The sequence below is a fragment of the Trichoderma virens genome, assembly GCF_000170995.1.
Source record: "Trichoderma virens Gv29-8 chromosome Unknown TRIVIscaffold_85, whole genome shotgun sequence".
NCBI classification, from domain to species: domain Eukaryota; kingdom Fungi; phylum Ascomycota; class Sordariomycetes; order Hypocreales; family Hypocreaceae; genus Trichoderma; species Trichoderma virens.
In genome coordinates this window covers 1,175,107-1,190,922 of record NW_014013664.1, presented here as the reverse complement: position 1 = coordinate 1,190,922, position 15,816 = coordinate 1,175,107, and the positions used below count along the sequence as shown (strand labels likewise).

At 50.9% G+C, this 15,816-nt stretch overlaps 4 protein-coding genes across 4 annotated transcripts; 3 read left to right on the top strand and 1 right to left on the bottom strand.

Moving 5' to 3' along the window:
- Positions 1–941: 941 nt before the first annotated feature.
- Positions 942–3,244, top strand: TRIVIDRAFT_113954 (uncharacterized protein; the record flags this gene model as incomplete). Its single annotated transcript, XM_014097717.1, has 2 exons — positions 942–2,042; positions 2,114–3,244. Coding segments are annotated over 2 exons (2,232 nt in total), but the record flags the coding sequence as incomplete, so codon positions are not given.
- Positions 3,245–4,197: 953 nt separating this feature from the next.
- On the top strand, positions 4,198–5,031 carry TRIVIDRAFT_111574 (uncharacterized protein; the record flags this gene model as incomplete). Its single annotated transcript, XM_014097716.1, has 2 exons — positions 4,198–4,626; positions 4,721–5,031. 2 exons carry the CDS (start codon positions 4,360–4,362, stop codon positions 4,799–4,801), a joined length of 348 nt encoding a protein of 115 aa, XP_013953191.1.
- Positions 5,032–5,108: 77 nt separating this feature from the next.
- Positions 5,109–5,716, bottom strand: TRIVIDRAFT_92681 (uncharacterized protein; the record flags this gene model as incomplete). Its single annotated transcript, XM_014097715.1, has 1 exon — positions 5,109–5,716. The coding sequence occupies one exon, from the start codon at positions 5,587–5,589 to the stop codon at positions 5,359–5,361; it is 231 nt and encodes a 76-aa protein (XP_013953190.1).
- A 7,857-nt stretch (positions 5,717–13,573) lies between these two features.
- Positions 13,574–15,202, top strand: TRIVIDRAFT_216670 (uncharacterized protein; the record flags this gene model as incomplete). Its single annotated transcript, XM_014097714.1, has 1 exon — positions 13,574–15,202. The coding sequence occupies one exon, from the start codon at positions 13,952–13,954 to the stop codon at positions 14,714–14,716; it is 765 nt and encodes a 254-aa protein (XP_013953189.1).
- Positions 15,203–15,816: the final 614 nt, after the last annotated feature.

Genomic DNA, 15,816 nt, shown 5'->3' with positions numbered 1-15,816 from the left:
CAAGAAGATGCTTCAACCAAAGAAGCTGCTCGCGATGTGATTGGCCACGCTGCGGCCTCCGCGGGAACGGCAAAAGATTGATGCGGCGCATCCTAATCACTGCTAGCGCCCCCCACAGTGTGGATATGCAATCGCCAGCAAACGGGTCACTGTGATGATGCATCACGTGAATCGAGGTCATGAGCCGATTCAAGGCCCCATATGGCCATCTGTGATGGAGAGCAATCGCCTGGGACTGCCCGATCCGAGTCTAAAAAAACCTCGTGAAGAATGACAAAGCCTGCCTCGAGGCCGAGTTGTGGGAGCTGGGTGAGCAGACACTGAGACAAAACCGTGCACTGTATCGTTTGGCCCCCCAGCTTTCGACACGCCTAGCCCAGCGCTTAGCGGGCTAGGAAGAGCGACAAGATCCCCCAAGCAACATCAGGCCGAGCTTCACCAGGCTCGTCAGCGACGTGTGGAATCGCCCAGGATTGCGAGCTTCTATCATTTCACAGTATGTTTCACATTTGACGCAGCGCACAGGGTCGGCCAAGGGCCAGGGGCGACCCCCCCAGCCTCGCTTGGTCGTGCCATGCCAACCCCCAATTGGTGCTTGGACAAAGGAGCCACCTCAACAAACATGCTGACGATTTTTCAATGGTAGCAAGCTGACAACGACTTCGACTGTTTCTGCGTCTCTTTCCCGCCGATCGCAAGCGATAGAGCCGTTGTACTTCGGAGCCGCATCGACGAAATATCCGTTTTCCTTCAATCTGTGGCACGCGTGTCTTTGTTTTCTTTTTTTTTTCTGTGCCCTTGCCCCAGCGACGGCAGTGGTTGGCGATTCCCAATAGCCCAACGGTGGACTCACGCGTATCGACATAAACGATCTACGTTAGCGACGGGATATCTGCCTTCTTCACATATCCATACACAACGTGCCTTCCTGAGCCTTACTCATGACTGCCGTCGCAAATCCTCCAACGTTTCCGCAGATCTCCCGGCCGCCATGGGGCACTATTAATGGCAACAACCAGATGAATTCAGAGGATGTCAGAGGCATGTTCATGACCCGCAAGAGTCTTTCGCGAACCAACTCATCCTCGTCCATCTCCTCAAACGCCTCCAATACGACTGTTGCGACGAATGGCTCTCACTCCAATGCCACATCGCTGTCATCAGCTTCAGATTTGAGCCAGTGGTCGAATGGCAGTGCAAGCAGAAAGAGGCCCCAACAAAAGAACCCTTGGCCGACTGGTAAAGAAAACGTGCAGCCAGATTTCTCGAGGCTTCCTCAGGGAAGACCCAACGGCATGGTGCCGCCCCACGGCGCCATGCAACAAGGCGGACCGGGACAGCCTCAAATGGGGCCCCAGGGAATGATGCGACCCATGGGGCCCAACGAGCAGCAGTTTCCTCCCGGTCAGCCTATGCTCTACCTATTGTCCTTGAACGGCACCTTTGAGCGCAAGACGATCGCAGTGCCATTTGCCCCCGATTCCATACGAATCGGTCGGCAGACGAACCAAAAGACGGTGCCGACTGCCACGAATGGCTTCTTCGATAGTAAAGTGCTATCGCGGCAGCATGCGGAGATATTTGCCGAACGAAACGGTAAAATCTACATTCGAGATGTAAAATCATCCAACGGCACCTTTGTCAACGGCACACGACTGTCCCAGGAGAATCGTGAATCCGAGCCCCACGAACTCCAGACTGCCGACCATCTGGAGCTCGGCATTGACATCGTCAGCGAAGATCAGAAAACTGTCGTTCACCACAAGGTGGCCGCGAAAATCGAACACGCCGGGTTTTTGAATACGTCAAACAACGTTTTGGATATGAACTTTGGGGACCTGGACCCTGCTAACAACGCCATGATGATTCCAGCCGGAGCCATGCAGATGCGAGGCCGTGCTGGAAGCAATATGTCCATGGGCAACAACGGTCGTATGCTGGTTAACGGCGGTACTATGAATGGTCATATGAACGGAATGGCGCAGCAACGTCCCTTCTTCTTAACACCTATCGCTACGGATCAGATCCTAAAGCGTCTTTCTGTAAGCACCACACGAAACTTTATCAGGGGTTCTTCCCATTCTTTTCTTCTATTTACTAACATTGTCGCTAGAATGAAATGAGAAGCGCCAAACTCCAGGCTCAGGATTTGAATCGCACGAACCAGTTCATCAACACATTATTATCGAAAGATGATCTGAAGGACGTCGAAAAATCCGAAGCCCCCGAACAACAAAAGCCCCAGACTATGGTCAACGGCAATAGTCTGTCCTTTAGATCAGATCCTAAAGCGCGCTTCTCAGATCCTCCTGCGCCTCCACCCCAGCAGCCTCTTCCCGAAAAGCCAGACGTGCCCTCTCTTAAACGAGGCTCCTTGGAGAGACCAAAGTCAGACTCGGCAAACTCATCGCCAATTCGCCAAGAAAACCTGAGCCAAATCATTCAGCTCACTGAAGCGCTCAATAATGCGAAGCGAGATATTGATACCCAGACAGCGCGTATGCGGGAGCTAGAAATGATGCTTCAGAAGGAGCGGGAAGCGCGTGAGTTGGCAGAGGAGCTGGCTAGGCGACTGGAGGAGTCGGCCAACAACACCCAGGTCAACGGCGTTGAATCTCACGAAGAGCCTGGTGAAGCCCAAAAATCAACACAGGTTGTGGATGATGCAGATGAGACGAGAACGGTGTTGCCAGAGGCGGAGGAGGTATCACAGGCCGACAAGGTTGCCCAGGAGACTGCGGCAGCACTACAATCTCGCATCGACACCATGGATGAACAGATGCGGGAGCTGCGAATGCAGATGGAAGAGTGGAGGAGCCGATGCGAGGCTGCCGAAACGGAGCGCGATTCCGGCAGAAAAACTCTTGAAGAAATGGTCATCCAGCTCCGGGAGGAGGAGACCAAGCGGGTCGCGGCCGAAGAACGACGACGATCTCGTTCAAGAACACTCCGTAACGAACGAGACGGAGAAGCGCAAGATGTTGTTGCATCTGCCACTCCTGAAGTTGCCAAACTGGCACTTAAGCAGGAGAGATCTCTGACGAACTCCAGCCAGGATTCGGCAGACGCCCCAACTTTATCGAGGGCCAATACGATTACGCCTCAAACCTCGCCGAGAGGAGGCCCTCTAAATAGCCAGCACCTGCGAGCTGGCATCCCCTACGCCTCAATGATTGGCGTGGTGCTGCTTGGTATGGGGTTGATGGCGTACATGAATGGATGGCAGTCATCCCCGTCCCAAGCTGTTGAACGATAAATGTCAAGTGTCTTCAGGCGTTTTCCACATTGCATTTTTACTATTTACGATGCAAGCTTTCTTACTGTATTCCACGATGCTCGCCTTTGAGCAGCACGGCATAGCACACGGTATCAACACTTCATCAATATCGAATGATGACGAGAAAATGGAGGCAATCATGAGCAGCACAGCACACTCGAAAAGAACTGGCCTTTTTTTTTTTTCTTCATTTTATTTTTTTGTTTCCTTTTGTAGGTATACTAGGGCTAAGCTTTTGCTTCTGTACCAACGACACACTTTGATTTCCTTTTTTGTCCTCCACCTTACCTTCCTTCCAACGTGAAGATTTCTTTTTTTGTCAAGAGGAGAATAGGCTGTGTGAAAGACATGGCGCTTTGGAGAATTGCGCTTTCCCGAAGGGATAGGAAATACGTTTCAGAACCAGGATCGATGAGGAATGAGAGAGAGCGAATCAGTCAAATTCTCGGCCAAAGAGGCATACGACGCTTTCTTATTTACTTCTTTTTTCTTCTTTTCTTTAGCAGATATGGGTTGCATAGTATGCGGTTAAATTGGGGGCATAATAACAGATTTTATCGTTGACCTTCCGCCATGTATGAACAAAGCATACAGACATGCCTTACGATGGGACGATTCAGATGATACGACTCTTTTTGGTGTAAGTTTTAGGGTTTCAAATAATACTTCTATTGTTATTACTGAAGGTGAATTCGCTCTCTTTGACTGTGAAGTTTGTCTTGAGATGTCAGAAGCTGCAAGCAAGTGGCTCTGTCTGTGGTTATTACCTAGTTGCATATACGTGTATCCACGAGCGGGAAGCGGCCCCACCAAAATCCGGGCCTCTGGGAAAAGCATTGGTCCGATCAGCCACCATCATGCGATGATCGAAGTCTGTGATATCATCTTTCCTCTCCTTGTTGACGACACCTGCGGCAATGCAACGCGCCAATTCACGGGCATAGACAGACACCCTGTGCTGCTCCATCGTCGCAAACAAGTCAGGGAATCGCATCGAGACAGAGGCACCCGTATGACCAACTGAGAGAGAGCTGTTGAGACCGGTGCCATCACAATCACAATCAATCACAATCACAGTCACGATGCCGACGTTCCAGAACAAGACATTCCGCTCGTCGGCCGACACTGGCAAGATCGGCATGCGATACCGAGCCCTCATAGGCAAACATCCGTTCCTCACCTTTGGGCTGCCCTTTATCGCCGTCATTGTGGCTGGATCGTTTGTCCTCACTCCGGCCACGGCGATTCGATATGAGAAGCACGATCGCAAGGTGCGGCAGCTGACCAAGGACGAGGAGCTGAATGTAAGGAGGGCGGCACGGAAAGTGGACATGAAGGAGGAATACTATGTGAGTTCTCTCTACTACATCTATGCAAGGAGACGTGGCATATGCAGGGGCAGCAGAAAGAGGAATGATTCGAGGCTAATACAGGAGGCTGCAGAGACTTGCCGGGAGGGATCTGGACAATTGGGAGCAGAAGCGGGTTGAGAGGCTGCCTGGAGAGAGTGACGGAATCCTGTAAGAGCCGAGACAGGCCAATTGCGTGATATTCCAGAGCAAGACATGGGATGCGAGGGACATGCCGTGCAACACCATTGCCGGCCGCAACACGAAAATCGAAATTACTTGTACTGCCACGTCGGGAGAAAAAAGAAAAAAAGAAAAAAAGAAAAACAACTCGAAAACAAGCAAATAAACAATAGTGGGAGGCTTGTCGATTGATTGGATACCGAGGGCCTGGAGCCGGCTCAGCTGAAGCCTTCTCTCTTGGCGTTATTTTTATCTCTTCCTTTTTGTCAGGTCGCCTCAGCACTCAGCCCTACTCTACTCCTTTGCAACACCATCTCTTGACACTATTACCACTAGTATTAGTGAACAAAAGAAAAAAAATCTCTCTCATCAACACGGAATGCCTTAAACGGGGGTTCACAAGAGTCAGCTTAGCCCAACGGTCGCCGACTACTGGCACTAGCACTAGCATCTCGTTTTCGAATCAAGCAGACTACGGCTCTGGACTCATATTGACTCAGATCAACGGCAGGGCAGAGTGCAAATCAAAATCTCCACACACAGACACCATCACATGAACCGTGGTGTCGGTATCATCTTCCATGGGGGACCCTGCAGCGTGCGATTGACAAATATGCTGTACGCCCTGCATGCCAGTGGCTGGATAGCATCGGATCCTGTCAAATGAGAAGAAGTTGGGACAATCCCGCCATGGGATGTAAGCCTAATAGGGCGCTCTTCCCATTGCCGCAAGGGAATCCCGAGACCCTGGACTCCGAGATACCAGTATCGTGTTTCCATCATCCACGGGACTGGGTTGAGGATTTCTACAAGGGAGGGGGGGCGTGTATGAATAATGGAATTTGGAAATCCGATTAACTAGCCACGGTGTCAATTTTTCAACTCTTGTGTCACGGCTTCTTTTTTTATACAAGATTGTCTTATAGCGTGACACGTCCGTCAGGATTGAAGGACACTCGCTACCTTAGCCTGCGGGCGCCATTTTGACAAGTTTGCTCCGTACTAACCCCATGAGAGGTAAAACACGCAAATAAAAGAGGGCTGACGGGGGGGAAGAGAATACGGTCCAAAGCCTCGGGAGCTTTGCTGACAAGCAAAAAAGGGCAGGGAAGCGTGCCGTGCCGCCAGGGATGCGGGAATGGTGGATGCCTCTTTTTTTGGGACAACGATCAAGGGGGTTTTGTTGTAAGGGGATTCCTTGGGTCATCTTGGTTTTTTTTTATTTATTTCTTTATTTCGACATGGGGGGTGGGTGAGAGATTGGGAGGCTGGGGAGGTGGTGTCTGACAGAGGTGCTCGAATTTGGGACGCCTCCAGAGATTGAAGCATCACCTGTCTGTGCAAAGTACCAGTCCAGACATAAAAAAGGAAGGCAATGACGAGGCACAGAGATACGAAGTGCTGGGCCCCTGGTCCGACGTAAGCGAATAAGGCGAGATGACAGCCCCTGTCGGAAAGATGGCCACGCGAGTCTCCAAGCTGTCGGGATGATGTTTGTGCTTGTGCCTGTGCCTGGACGACGCAGCATTTCTCGTAGGTTGCGGATTTCGGAGGCAGATTTTTTGGTGTGTCAATAGAATCCTTCTCGGAGCAATTTAATTAGGCGTTACACAAGGCTGAATATGCGGTTTATGGCTTTTGTGTCTTATTATTGAGGTGGGATTATTGGGTTGATGATGAGCGGTTGCTATTGTTCTTTTCTCCCCTCTCACGGTCTCGGGGGAGGTTAAAAGTGTTATGGAAAATCGAATGGCATTGTTATTATGCCACTGCGAAGCTTGTTTAAGGCCTCGAGGGAGGTTAAAAATGCTGTGAAAAGAAGTATGAGCGGGGTTTCCGAAGGTGCAGGATGTTTATGCAGTTCGGGCGGCATCTTTGATGATGAGTGGTTGTTCTTCTTCTCCATTTCTCCACTTTCAGAATGGTCTCGGGGGAGGTTAAAATTGCTGTGAAAATGAATTAAGGCAACCAAAGCAGAGGCAACCAAGGCAACATCAATTCGTAGATCGCTTCATGCCGTTCCTCCGCAGGTGAGGTTCAAAATCTGTACAGTTACGCGCACTCAGTGTTACTGTGCAGCATCCTTCATTGCGCCGGCATTTGCGCAACGCGGTATAAAGTGTCGGTGAATACAATAGATTTACAATGTTCATCTGTTATAGTATGGCAGTATTCATACATAGGTGTGCCTGTTTGTGGTGTATTATTTCAACAAGAATACGACGGCAGGAATAATACACTGCAGTGTCTACGGATACCTTAGTAGCAGCAGTAGAAGTATGATGGCTACTATGTGAATTATCTTTTCGTAGGTGGATTCGCATTATTCTTCGGGTGAGGTTAAAAATGCTGTGAAAGATTTAGCTTCTAAGATTGCATGGTATGTGGCGGAATCTTTGGTGGTAAGTGACTGCTCTTCTTTTCCTTTTCTCCATTCTCAAGCTGGTCTCGGGTGAGGTTAAAAACGCTGTGAAATCGAACGCACGGTTGGACGGGTAAAATAGCACTGTACAACACTGTGCTGATTCATCCTGGCATCTACGCCGGCATTTGCGAAACACAGCAAGAGCTCAGTAAATACAATAGATTTACAATGGTCAACTCTTATTCCACAATCAGTCAGTATGCACAGACATGGGTACCTAGCTAAAGAATATATGGTTACAGTAAGAAAATGATATCGGGAAAGACTGTGCTAGTATCTACGGATACTGATAGCTAGAGCAGTAGAAGCAGTACTGTTACCATGCAGTGATCTTTTCGTAGCTTCATGTTGTTCACCTGCTCAACCGCTCTTAAACTAAATTAACATCCGCTTCGTAATCTATTTCAAATCCAACCATCCACTTCTACACCATGTTTCCCCCAGCGCCTCACAATCCATCAACACCATCCATCTAGAACCCCAACATAGTAATAGCATATTACACTTCGACGTAATACAACCACACTTTCTCTCGGCTGCCCTATGAGCCCTGAACGTATCTCTCCCCAGTCAATCAGTGGCCCCCAACATTTGGAATTGAATTTACTAGTCTCCAGGGGGGCATACATGCCGAACAAACTGCCATCTCCAGGGTAAGCCCGTCCCTACATCCCACCACACGCTCTCGAGACGACAAGCCGTAGATCCTCAAAACCCCTCCCTATGACTCAAGATAAACCGAAACCTATTGCCATTGCTCTTGAAGTCCATGCCTCATATTAGCCCTGTCAGACGAATCTAACCACAAGGCGCAGTCCGCAATACCGGCAATCATGGCGCACACCCCAAAAGGTGCGGAGAAGCCTGTACTCGTAATCGCTCGCTTGCTCATGTCATCTTAGGCAAATTAATACAAAAGACCTCGGATGTTTGACTGCCGGAGAGCCATTACGTGGCGGACTGTGTAAGCCCGTTGGATGTATATTTGCCCCAAAGATAGTAGTAGTGTCTAGGTTAGTGCCTCTCATTGCTATCTGCTTCGTCTACGTATCATGTATCAACACACTTGAGGAAGCCAATTGTGAGTTTGGCGGAGACAGCAAGTTTATCAGGGGTAATTGACACCCAATGAAATCGTTTGTGGCTTGTGATATCATCAAGAGGTGGTTTCATGATTCCACGAGCAGAGACATCATGACGAATGTATAAAAGGTGGCTAAAGAGGGTATTGGGTTGGATAAGATATACGCAGGCCATCAGCGTCGACCAACACTTTCTCCTCAGGCCCATCAACGTGAACCTTCTTCTAATTTCAACTTGATTTTGCTGATATCACGAAATGCCTTTTTTTGCCCCTTCATTTGCGGCACCTTATCAGTAATCTGTGGCATCAGGCTAGGTGTCCAGGCTTATGTGCGGTTCTTAGTGTACAAACATAGCACAAACAACACTAGCTTCCAGCGGGACGATTGCGGCACGCCTTGCGGGCGCCCATTCGGCATCGGGAGAACAAGGGCAGACAGTCTCACGGCCAGTGGAGCGCCGCGACAACCGGGTGGGACGAAAGTTGCGCGCCGCGGGAGCAGCGGCTCAACGAGGCGCTCTTTTCTTATACCAGCGTCTGTGTCTGATCATCACCACGAAGCGGAGCGGTTTGAGCCTTGTGGTCCTTGACAGATTACTCCGCACACAGGGGGATCGCTCCTCTGCTCCGTAAGCAGTAGGAAGCTGAGGAAAAGAGCCAGGACTAGACTGCGGGTTACGGAATTAGCAACTGACAAATTGAAGATTTGCTTACCATGGCCATGGAAGCGACGGGAAGGATATGATGGTGTAACGCAGGGAGAAGAATACTAGTGTATCCAGAGCCGTGGTATTTGTCCCGATTAGTCTGATTTACTCCCAAAAGCAATATGGGTGTGTGTGATAACAGGACAGTGGAGTTGTGACTGCCCAACAGCACGCACGGCTCGAGCAAGGGACACCTCAATGAGCCAAAGCCTGGACCGTGATATTTTTTTATGAGAGATGCAAGGGTCGCAAAGACCCAGGGGCTGGGCACGCAGCAGGGAGCAAACGACGAGCAAATGACCAAATGATCAAGTGATGAGGATGTAAGGGTCCGACAGCGTGGTAGCGACCTGGGTAGGATTTCACGGTCCCGTGGACTTGGGATTCTGCGCGTCGCAGACCTGCCGACCAGGCTGTCGGTTTTTGCAATGCCGCTCCCATGCGAGGAGTACCGACTGACACCCAAAGATGGCCGACCCGAGTTGGTGAAGTCGCCGAAGGCTTAGAACCGGCAGCAAGAGCGCGAGTTCCTTGTGATTGCGATGGTCACGACAAGTAATCCGCAGGTGGGTGCTGCATCACTCGGGCATGGCCGCATTCTGTTAGACGACGTGTTCCTTACGGTGGGCACAAGCTATTGTGCATCGCGATGCCGAGAGAGGTCGGCGATATTGGCAATGTAGGGCGCACAGGTTGCTCCGTCCTCAAAATGGTGGCCGCATGCGTACTCGTATGTTTGACAACTGCATATTACGGAGTACTCGTCGTCGGGTTAGAGCCTGGACCCTGAATCCTGTCAAGCACCCAAAAATGACAAGACTTTGTCATACGGCGCAACCACTGCGGCTTGTAGTGCTACGGCACTCGGCTATGCATGCGTGTTTCTTGCGTGCAGCTCTAGTTTGCGCCGTACCTGCAGCCAGCGTCCTTGTGATCACACACATGCATATTGGACGCACCACCACAATGGGGTTTGCTCGAGCTACTCTGGGCAAGTCGGCGGGGGCTGAAAGAAGAGGTACGAGTATTGAATCGCAATATCAGTGCACTGGCGTTGGGGGCCGCATCGTGCGTGTTGCATTATGCAAATTTTAAAAAGAAGAAGAAGAAGAAAACAAAAACAAAGACGGTCATATTGTTGGTTGATTTGGAGCCGACCACCTGGTGCGCGGCGTCGTTGCTTTTTGAGCTGTTGTATGAGCTTGTCTGCTGCGGCTGAGCTTTTAGATGAACCAGGGCGTGTATGCATGGTCGCCGAACATCATGGTGCTCCCCCCCATTCGCAGCCCAAACCATATCACAGTCGAGGACGTCAGGATGATTCAGATCCTGTAAAGAATTGAGTAAAGATGCGCTGGCAAAGCAGTGCTCCTTCGTAAAAGCGGTGAGTTTACTGGGAGTTGTCGCACCTGGAAAGGCCCGGCGCGGACGGCTTGCGATAAGTCATGTCTCGGACTGGCGATCTCTGGTTATCGTCCTCGGGCTTCAATCGGTCGGCGAAGGCTCAGACACACAAGCCAGTTTGATTCGAAGTTGATCCAATACCAAGATTGATCTACCGTGCGGTGTGCGGTGCAGCGCTGCCAACACCATTTCCACCGCCAGACACCCTGTCACAACTCTAATTTAATGAGATTGCGGCTGCGAGATGCTGGTACGGCTGACCTGTCAATGCTGCAGGTCTCGCTGCAAGAAGCAACAAACAGGAAGGTGTGCGTGCACACACAGTGGCATTCGGCAGAGATTGCAACTTGCTACCAAGCCGGGCCCCTTGCAATTCCATGTTTCTTTTTCCTCCTCGCCGATTGCCCATCCAGACACGCTGATTGGCCAATTGTCCGAGGTCTTGGACAGAGGCGAAAACGTGGGGTTTGTGAGAGGCTTGAAGCTCCGCAAGGGGAATATCGTGCAACGCCGCTGTGAGACTGATTCTCGGGATTCGTGGATATCTCGGCCGACATTCAACCCCTCAGTGCTGGACTCTGAATCGCAAAATCGCAAAGTGATTCCATCTTGGAATTTGAGTTTTGACAGCGCAGCCATGGTTCCTGAGAGGCGTTGAGAGGCGTTGAGGGGGAAGGCCAGCATGGCGAATGAGCGATCGTCGTCGACCAAGCCACACAAGCCGATACCCATGCAACCATGTCCTGCTGGACACCATTATCTAAGCGATCTGGCTAAGGCGATGCGGGACCGCCGTTCCCTTGCTCGCTTGTGAAGAAAGACAAGAAGGCGTTGAGGGGGAGAAGAGGAGTACATAGTAGTAGCAAGATACTTCGCAATTAAGATACCAGCTAGGCCGTTGATTGGGCCATGTACGCTTGGTAGCTGCAGGAAGCAGATCTCATGCCGCCTCCATTGCCAAGACGTTGCGCCGGCTCATGATCGATCGGTCTGGATTCTCAGCCTCGGAGGACCCCGAGCGTGGCCGTGATGCGACGGAGACGGAGAAGGCTGAGTTGGCCCTGACCCCACTAGTCTGAAGCTGCGAATGGACCATTGATTTCGAGAGCGATGAATGCGGTATGTATTCGCGCTATCGACAGGCATTTGTATAAGCTGGAATGCAGCTTGAATGCAGCTTGAATGAAGCTGTGAGAAGCTGTGAGTAGCTGGTCTGAAGCTGGTCTGAAGCTGTATGCATGGTGGTCGGCGGTAGGTTTGAAAGAAGTTACTTTTCGAGTCCGTATTTGCAGCAGCCAAAGTCACTTGAAGCAGGGAGGAAGACTTGCTCCGCAGCTCCGTACTTCCACGTATCGTGCTATCACCAAGTCCCCTCAAAGCGTATGCATTAGCGTATCCATGTGTTAAATGGGTACAGAGCGCTACTACTACATACTTGCCGCTAGTGGGGAGGCAACTGCGACAAAGAGTCAGTTTAGTACCTGTAGGAGGAGGACGAGAGAGGTATACTCCAGGCTGCAGCTTGCTACGGGTACCTTACTAAGACATGGGCGGTGATGGGATGTGATTCAAAGCACTAGGACAGGTAGACGGCAAAATACGGAGTATTGCCCCCCCAAAAACCACAAAAACACCACCGCCTTTGCGATCGTCGCCACGATAGAATCATGGCTAGTGACAGTAGCGTGGCCCGTCACATCAACCACGCAGCTGACCGCAAAACTATCGCTGCCAAAAGCAATTCTCATCACATATAGCGCCTCTCGATCCACGCCGGTTCCTGAGCGATCGCGCCAGGGCACGGCAAACGAGACACACTAACAGGATTTGACTTTGGCGATGCAGTTGGTGGCTTCACCCAGAGCCCTGCCAAGACATTGATAGGTCCAGAGCCCAGAGCTCCAGGTACCTGCATCTCCTCCCTTGCATCGATCGAGCGATGAGTATGAGCATGACCATGACTCCCAACGCCGGCGTCGCATCGAGGCATTCTGCGGGCATTCTTGCAAACAGCGCGCGCGGATGAGGCGTCGCCCTGCTGGACTGTAATCACTGCCTGCCTGCCAGGTAGCTGTCATTAAGCTGACTGGCGAGGATGCTGTGTTGTGCTGTGCTCTAATATTGTACTCGTACAGGTATCAACCCCCAGCAAGAAGAGTCAACCGGCAAAACGCGGGCGTCGGACAGGACAGCAGAGGACATGGGCTCCTGTCGGCATGACGTCGCCCACACGGCATGCACGTACTTTACAGTCGCCCAGCGCAAGGTTTTGGCAGCGTGAAGCCACCAGGGACACCCCTGGTCTGGACTGAATTCCTAGCAGCTGGAGGACTGGGGTTCATCAGCCCATGATTACGAGGTGTGGCCGTGGTTGGCTTGGCCTGGACTAAAGCTGGGTCAGTTGGCTCAGACAGAGGCCAGGATTCTGCCGCAGGGCGACTTGTTTCGTTTAGTTTGGATCGCCCCAATCAAAGATGCGCCGCTATGCTGAAGCAGACTTGACGCACGCACCCACACACGTAATTCGGGATGCTCACCATCAAAGCGTCACCGTTCCGCACCGGGCTCTTGGGAAGTCGAGAAGCTGTTGGAAAAGAATCCAACCCATGGTACAACACAACAGGACACAAGACAAGCCACCAGAACGCAGCGTAGGCCAAGCCCAGTTCGGCGAAGCCCAAGCTCCTTGGCAGTACGAGCACTGATTCATGAAGCACAAAGTTACTACAGCCATAGGCACCAGAGTTCACGGAGGGGACGGGTCTTGGTTGGAGTCATCGACAATCGGAGGCGTCAATGTGGAGAAGTCCCAAGCTGCCGTAAGGCCTAGCAGGACGCCTCCAAGCCCTGGGCAAGCTGCTCAGCAGGACAAGAGCAAGACACTGCGAGCTTTCGCAGGTACGAGACGAGAGCCGGCCAAAGCCACCGCCCGGTCCAGGCTCCATCCGATACCCATGCTCCCAGGACTTATACTAGCCCTGCAATTCGCACGCCCCCAAGGACTAAGATTGGTCCTTGTACACGCCCTCACCTCCCACACCTCCGCATCATGGACGATTTACACATATATGGACCAAGCCATCTCCTCTCGGCACTCCGGAAGTTCCTGCATCACGACCTCATCCCCTCATTACCCCTCAAATCCAGGCCTCTGAGCTCTCAAAGGGACCAGATCGACCGAGTTTTGGATTTGCATATATCTTGGACGAATCAACCATCACTCATCTGATCGTCTGTTTCGCCACCTCCTGCATTTGTGTGCCAGATACGCCATCGCACGCACGAATACATCATACATCACCTCCTCACCCTCCCTCTACACTTAATTGGGCCGATCGATCCGCCTTAGCTTTGCATGATCGATTGAGTTTGCCATTCTAATTAATATATATTATCAACACCATCGCCCATCACAACCTCAACTATTTTCTCATCCATACCCCAAACGACTTACACCCACTCACACTCACACTTACAACAAACTTATCCACACCTACACACTAAACAATCACCATCGCCATCATGCCTATCTTCAGTGGCCTTGGCCAGCGACGAGGGTCTAAGCCTCGGGAGTTGCACATCCGCAAGGTCTCATTCTCCGGCTGCTCACTTGCTTCTACTTCGGACCGATCATTCTCTTCAGATTCAACAACATCCACAATCCGAGCCATCACTCCTCGCCTGGCTACCAGCGTCGGCACTGCTTCCAGCTTCGACTCCTTCTCTATTCACTCAGCCTCTCAACCTCCCAAGCGACTACATGACCGGCCATTTATCATGACTAACCAGCAACACTACGAGTCAGCGCCAACATTCTATGACAGCGAGGATGCCGAGAGCAGTGATATGGAGGCATCAGAGAGAGACTTTGACGGAGAGGATGAGGATCTGCCTCAGTTCACTATGGAACTACCTCATGCCAGCCCTGTGAGCCATCACGATTATGAGACTGTGGATGAGCCGCTGGACTACTTCTTCACGTACCTCAACAAGCGACCCTCACTACCAAGATCTCGCTGGTCGGAATCTACCATTTCAAGCATCGACTCACTGGAAGACATGACTCCCGTGACGAGCATGTCTGAACCTACCTCATCAAACATCATGGCCGACGCTGAACAAGCTGAAGCCGCTGGCGAGTCTACGCCCAGCACCATTACCTCTACCACTACCGTCCCCAAGAGGCCGACCTTCAAGACTGTTGACAGCTTTGAAGACTACGTCAAGCGTGGGGGCTGGAAGCGAAGAGGCATCGTCTTCAATAGCGACGAAGTGGATGCATTCTAAACTTGATCACACATCAACACACCATCTCCTATCAACCAGTATATTCTTTTCATGGCATATATTTATCATTATCAGCGATTTAACTTTTTTTTGGCGATATTAATCATCAACATATGCACGCTACACGCAAGACATTGAAGTCTACTTGTCTGTTTTTTCTTTTTGTTTTAAGGGCTATACGGGAAGGATTCACTGGGCACTTGGCGACAGCCTCGGATTATGGCTGGTCACAAAAAGAAGCGACGCTTGCAACACTGCACTTTCATATCAATGTCTGATATTTGGGAATTAGGGACGAAGCGAGGGCTGGGAAGGACATCGATTCGCATTGGATACCCGAGGGGGGTGGACCCAAGATTACCACACGCTACTATTTTCCTTTTTGTTTATTTTCTTGCATCTACTCTACTATAGCATATAGCTAGCTACTCATATGGGCACAAGGCCCTAAACACAATGCTCCAAGATTATCAATACAGAGCACAAACAACCATGACGTCCATCTCCATTGCTGAAAGTGACTAGAAAATTTTTTGCTCCCTTCTCTCATTCTAAGCTCGGCAATCACTTTTCGCAGCCGAAGCACCAAAACACCTATCCAGTCTGGGCCGTCGTCATTTCTCTCCACTCACGGGTTCTGGCGTGCCGTTCGCAAAGGCATGGGTTGCCGAGCCACGCGACTCTGGACACCAAACCCCTGGCTAGTCTTCTTTTTTTCAGCAGCCTTCTCTCTCTCTCTCCCTCGTCCATTTTTTTTCTTGCCGGCATCGTGACCTGGAAAAGGGCTCGGCAGCGCCGTCGCATGGTTGAGCCGGACCAGTGAGTGGATGCGGATATCAGGGCGGTGCTGCTATTAATAACGAGGGGAGCAGGGGTCTGTATGGTGTGCAAATTCTCGGAGGAGTCTCTCTCTTACTTGCATTCGTATGTACTCGCACATGCACAATTCCCATCGGGAATATAGACTAATATGTGGAAGACGATGGAAAGCTTACGAGTGGTTGGATGCGAAAATACACTCCGATGCAAGTCAACCTGTACGGCATAATCGATGCATATTCAGAGTTAGAGGGTGGCAAAATTTCTTGTTTCCGTGTCGC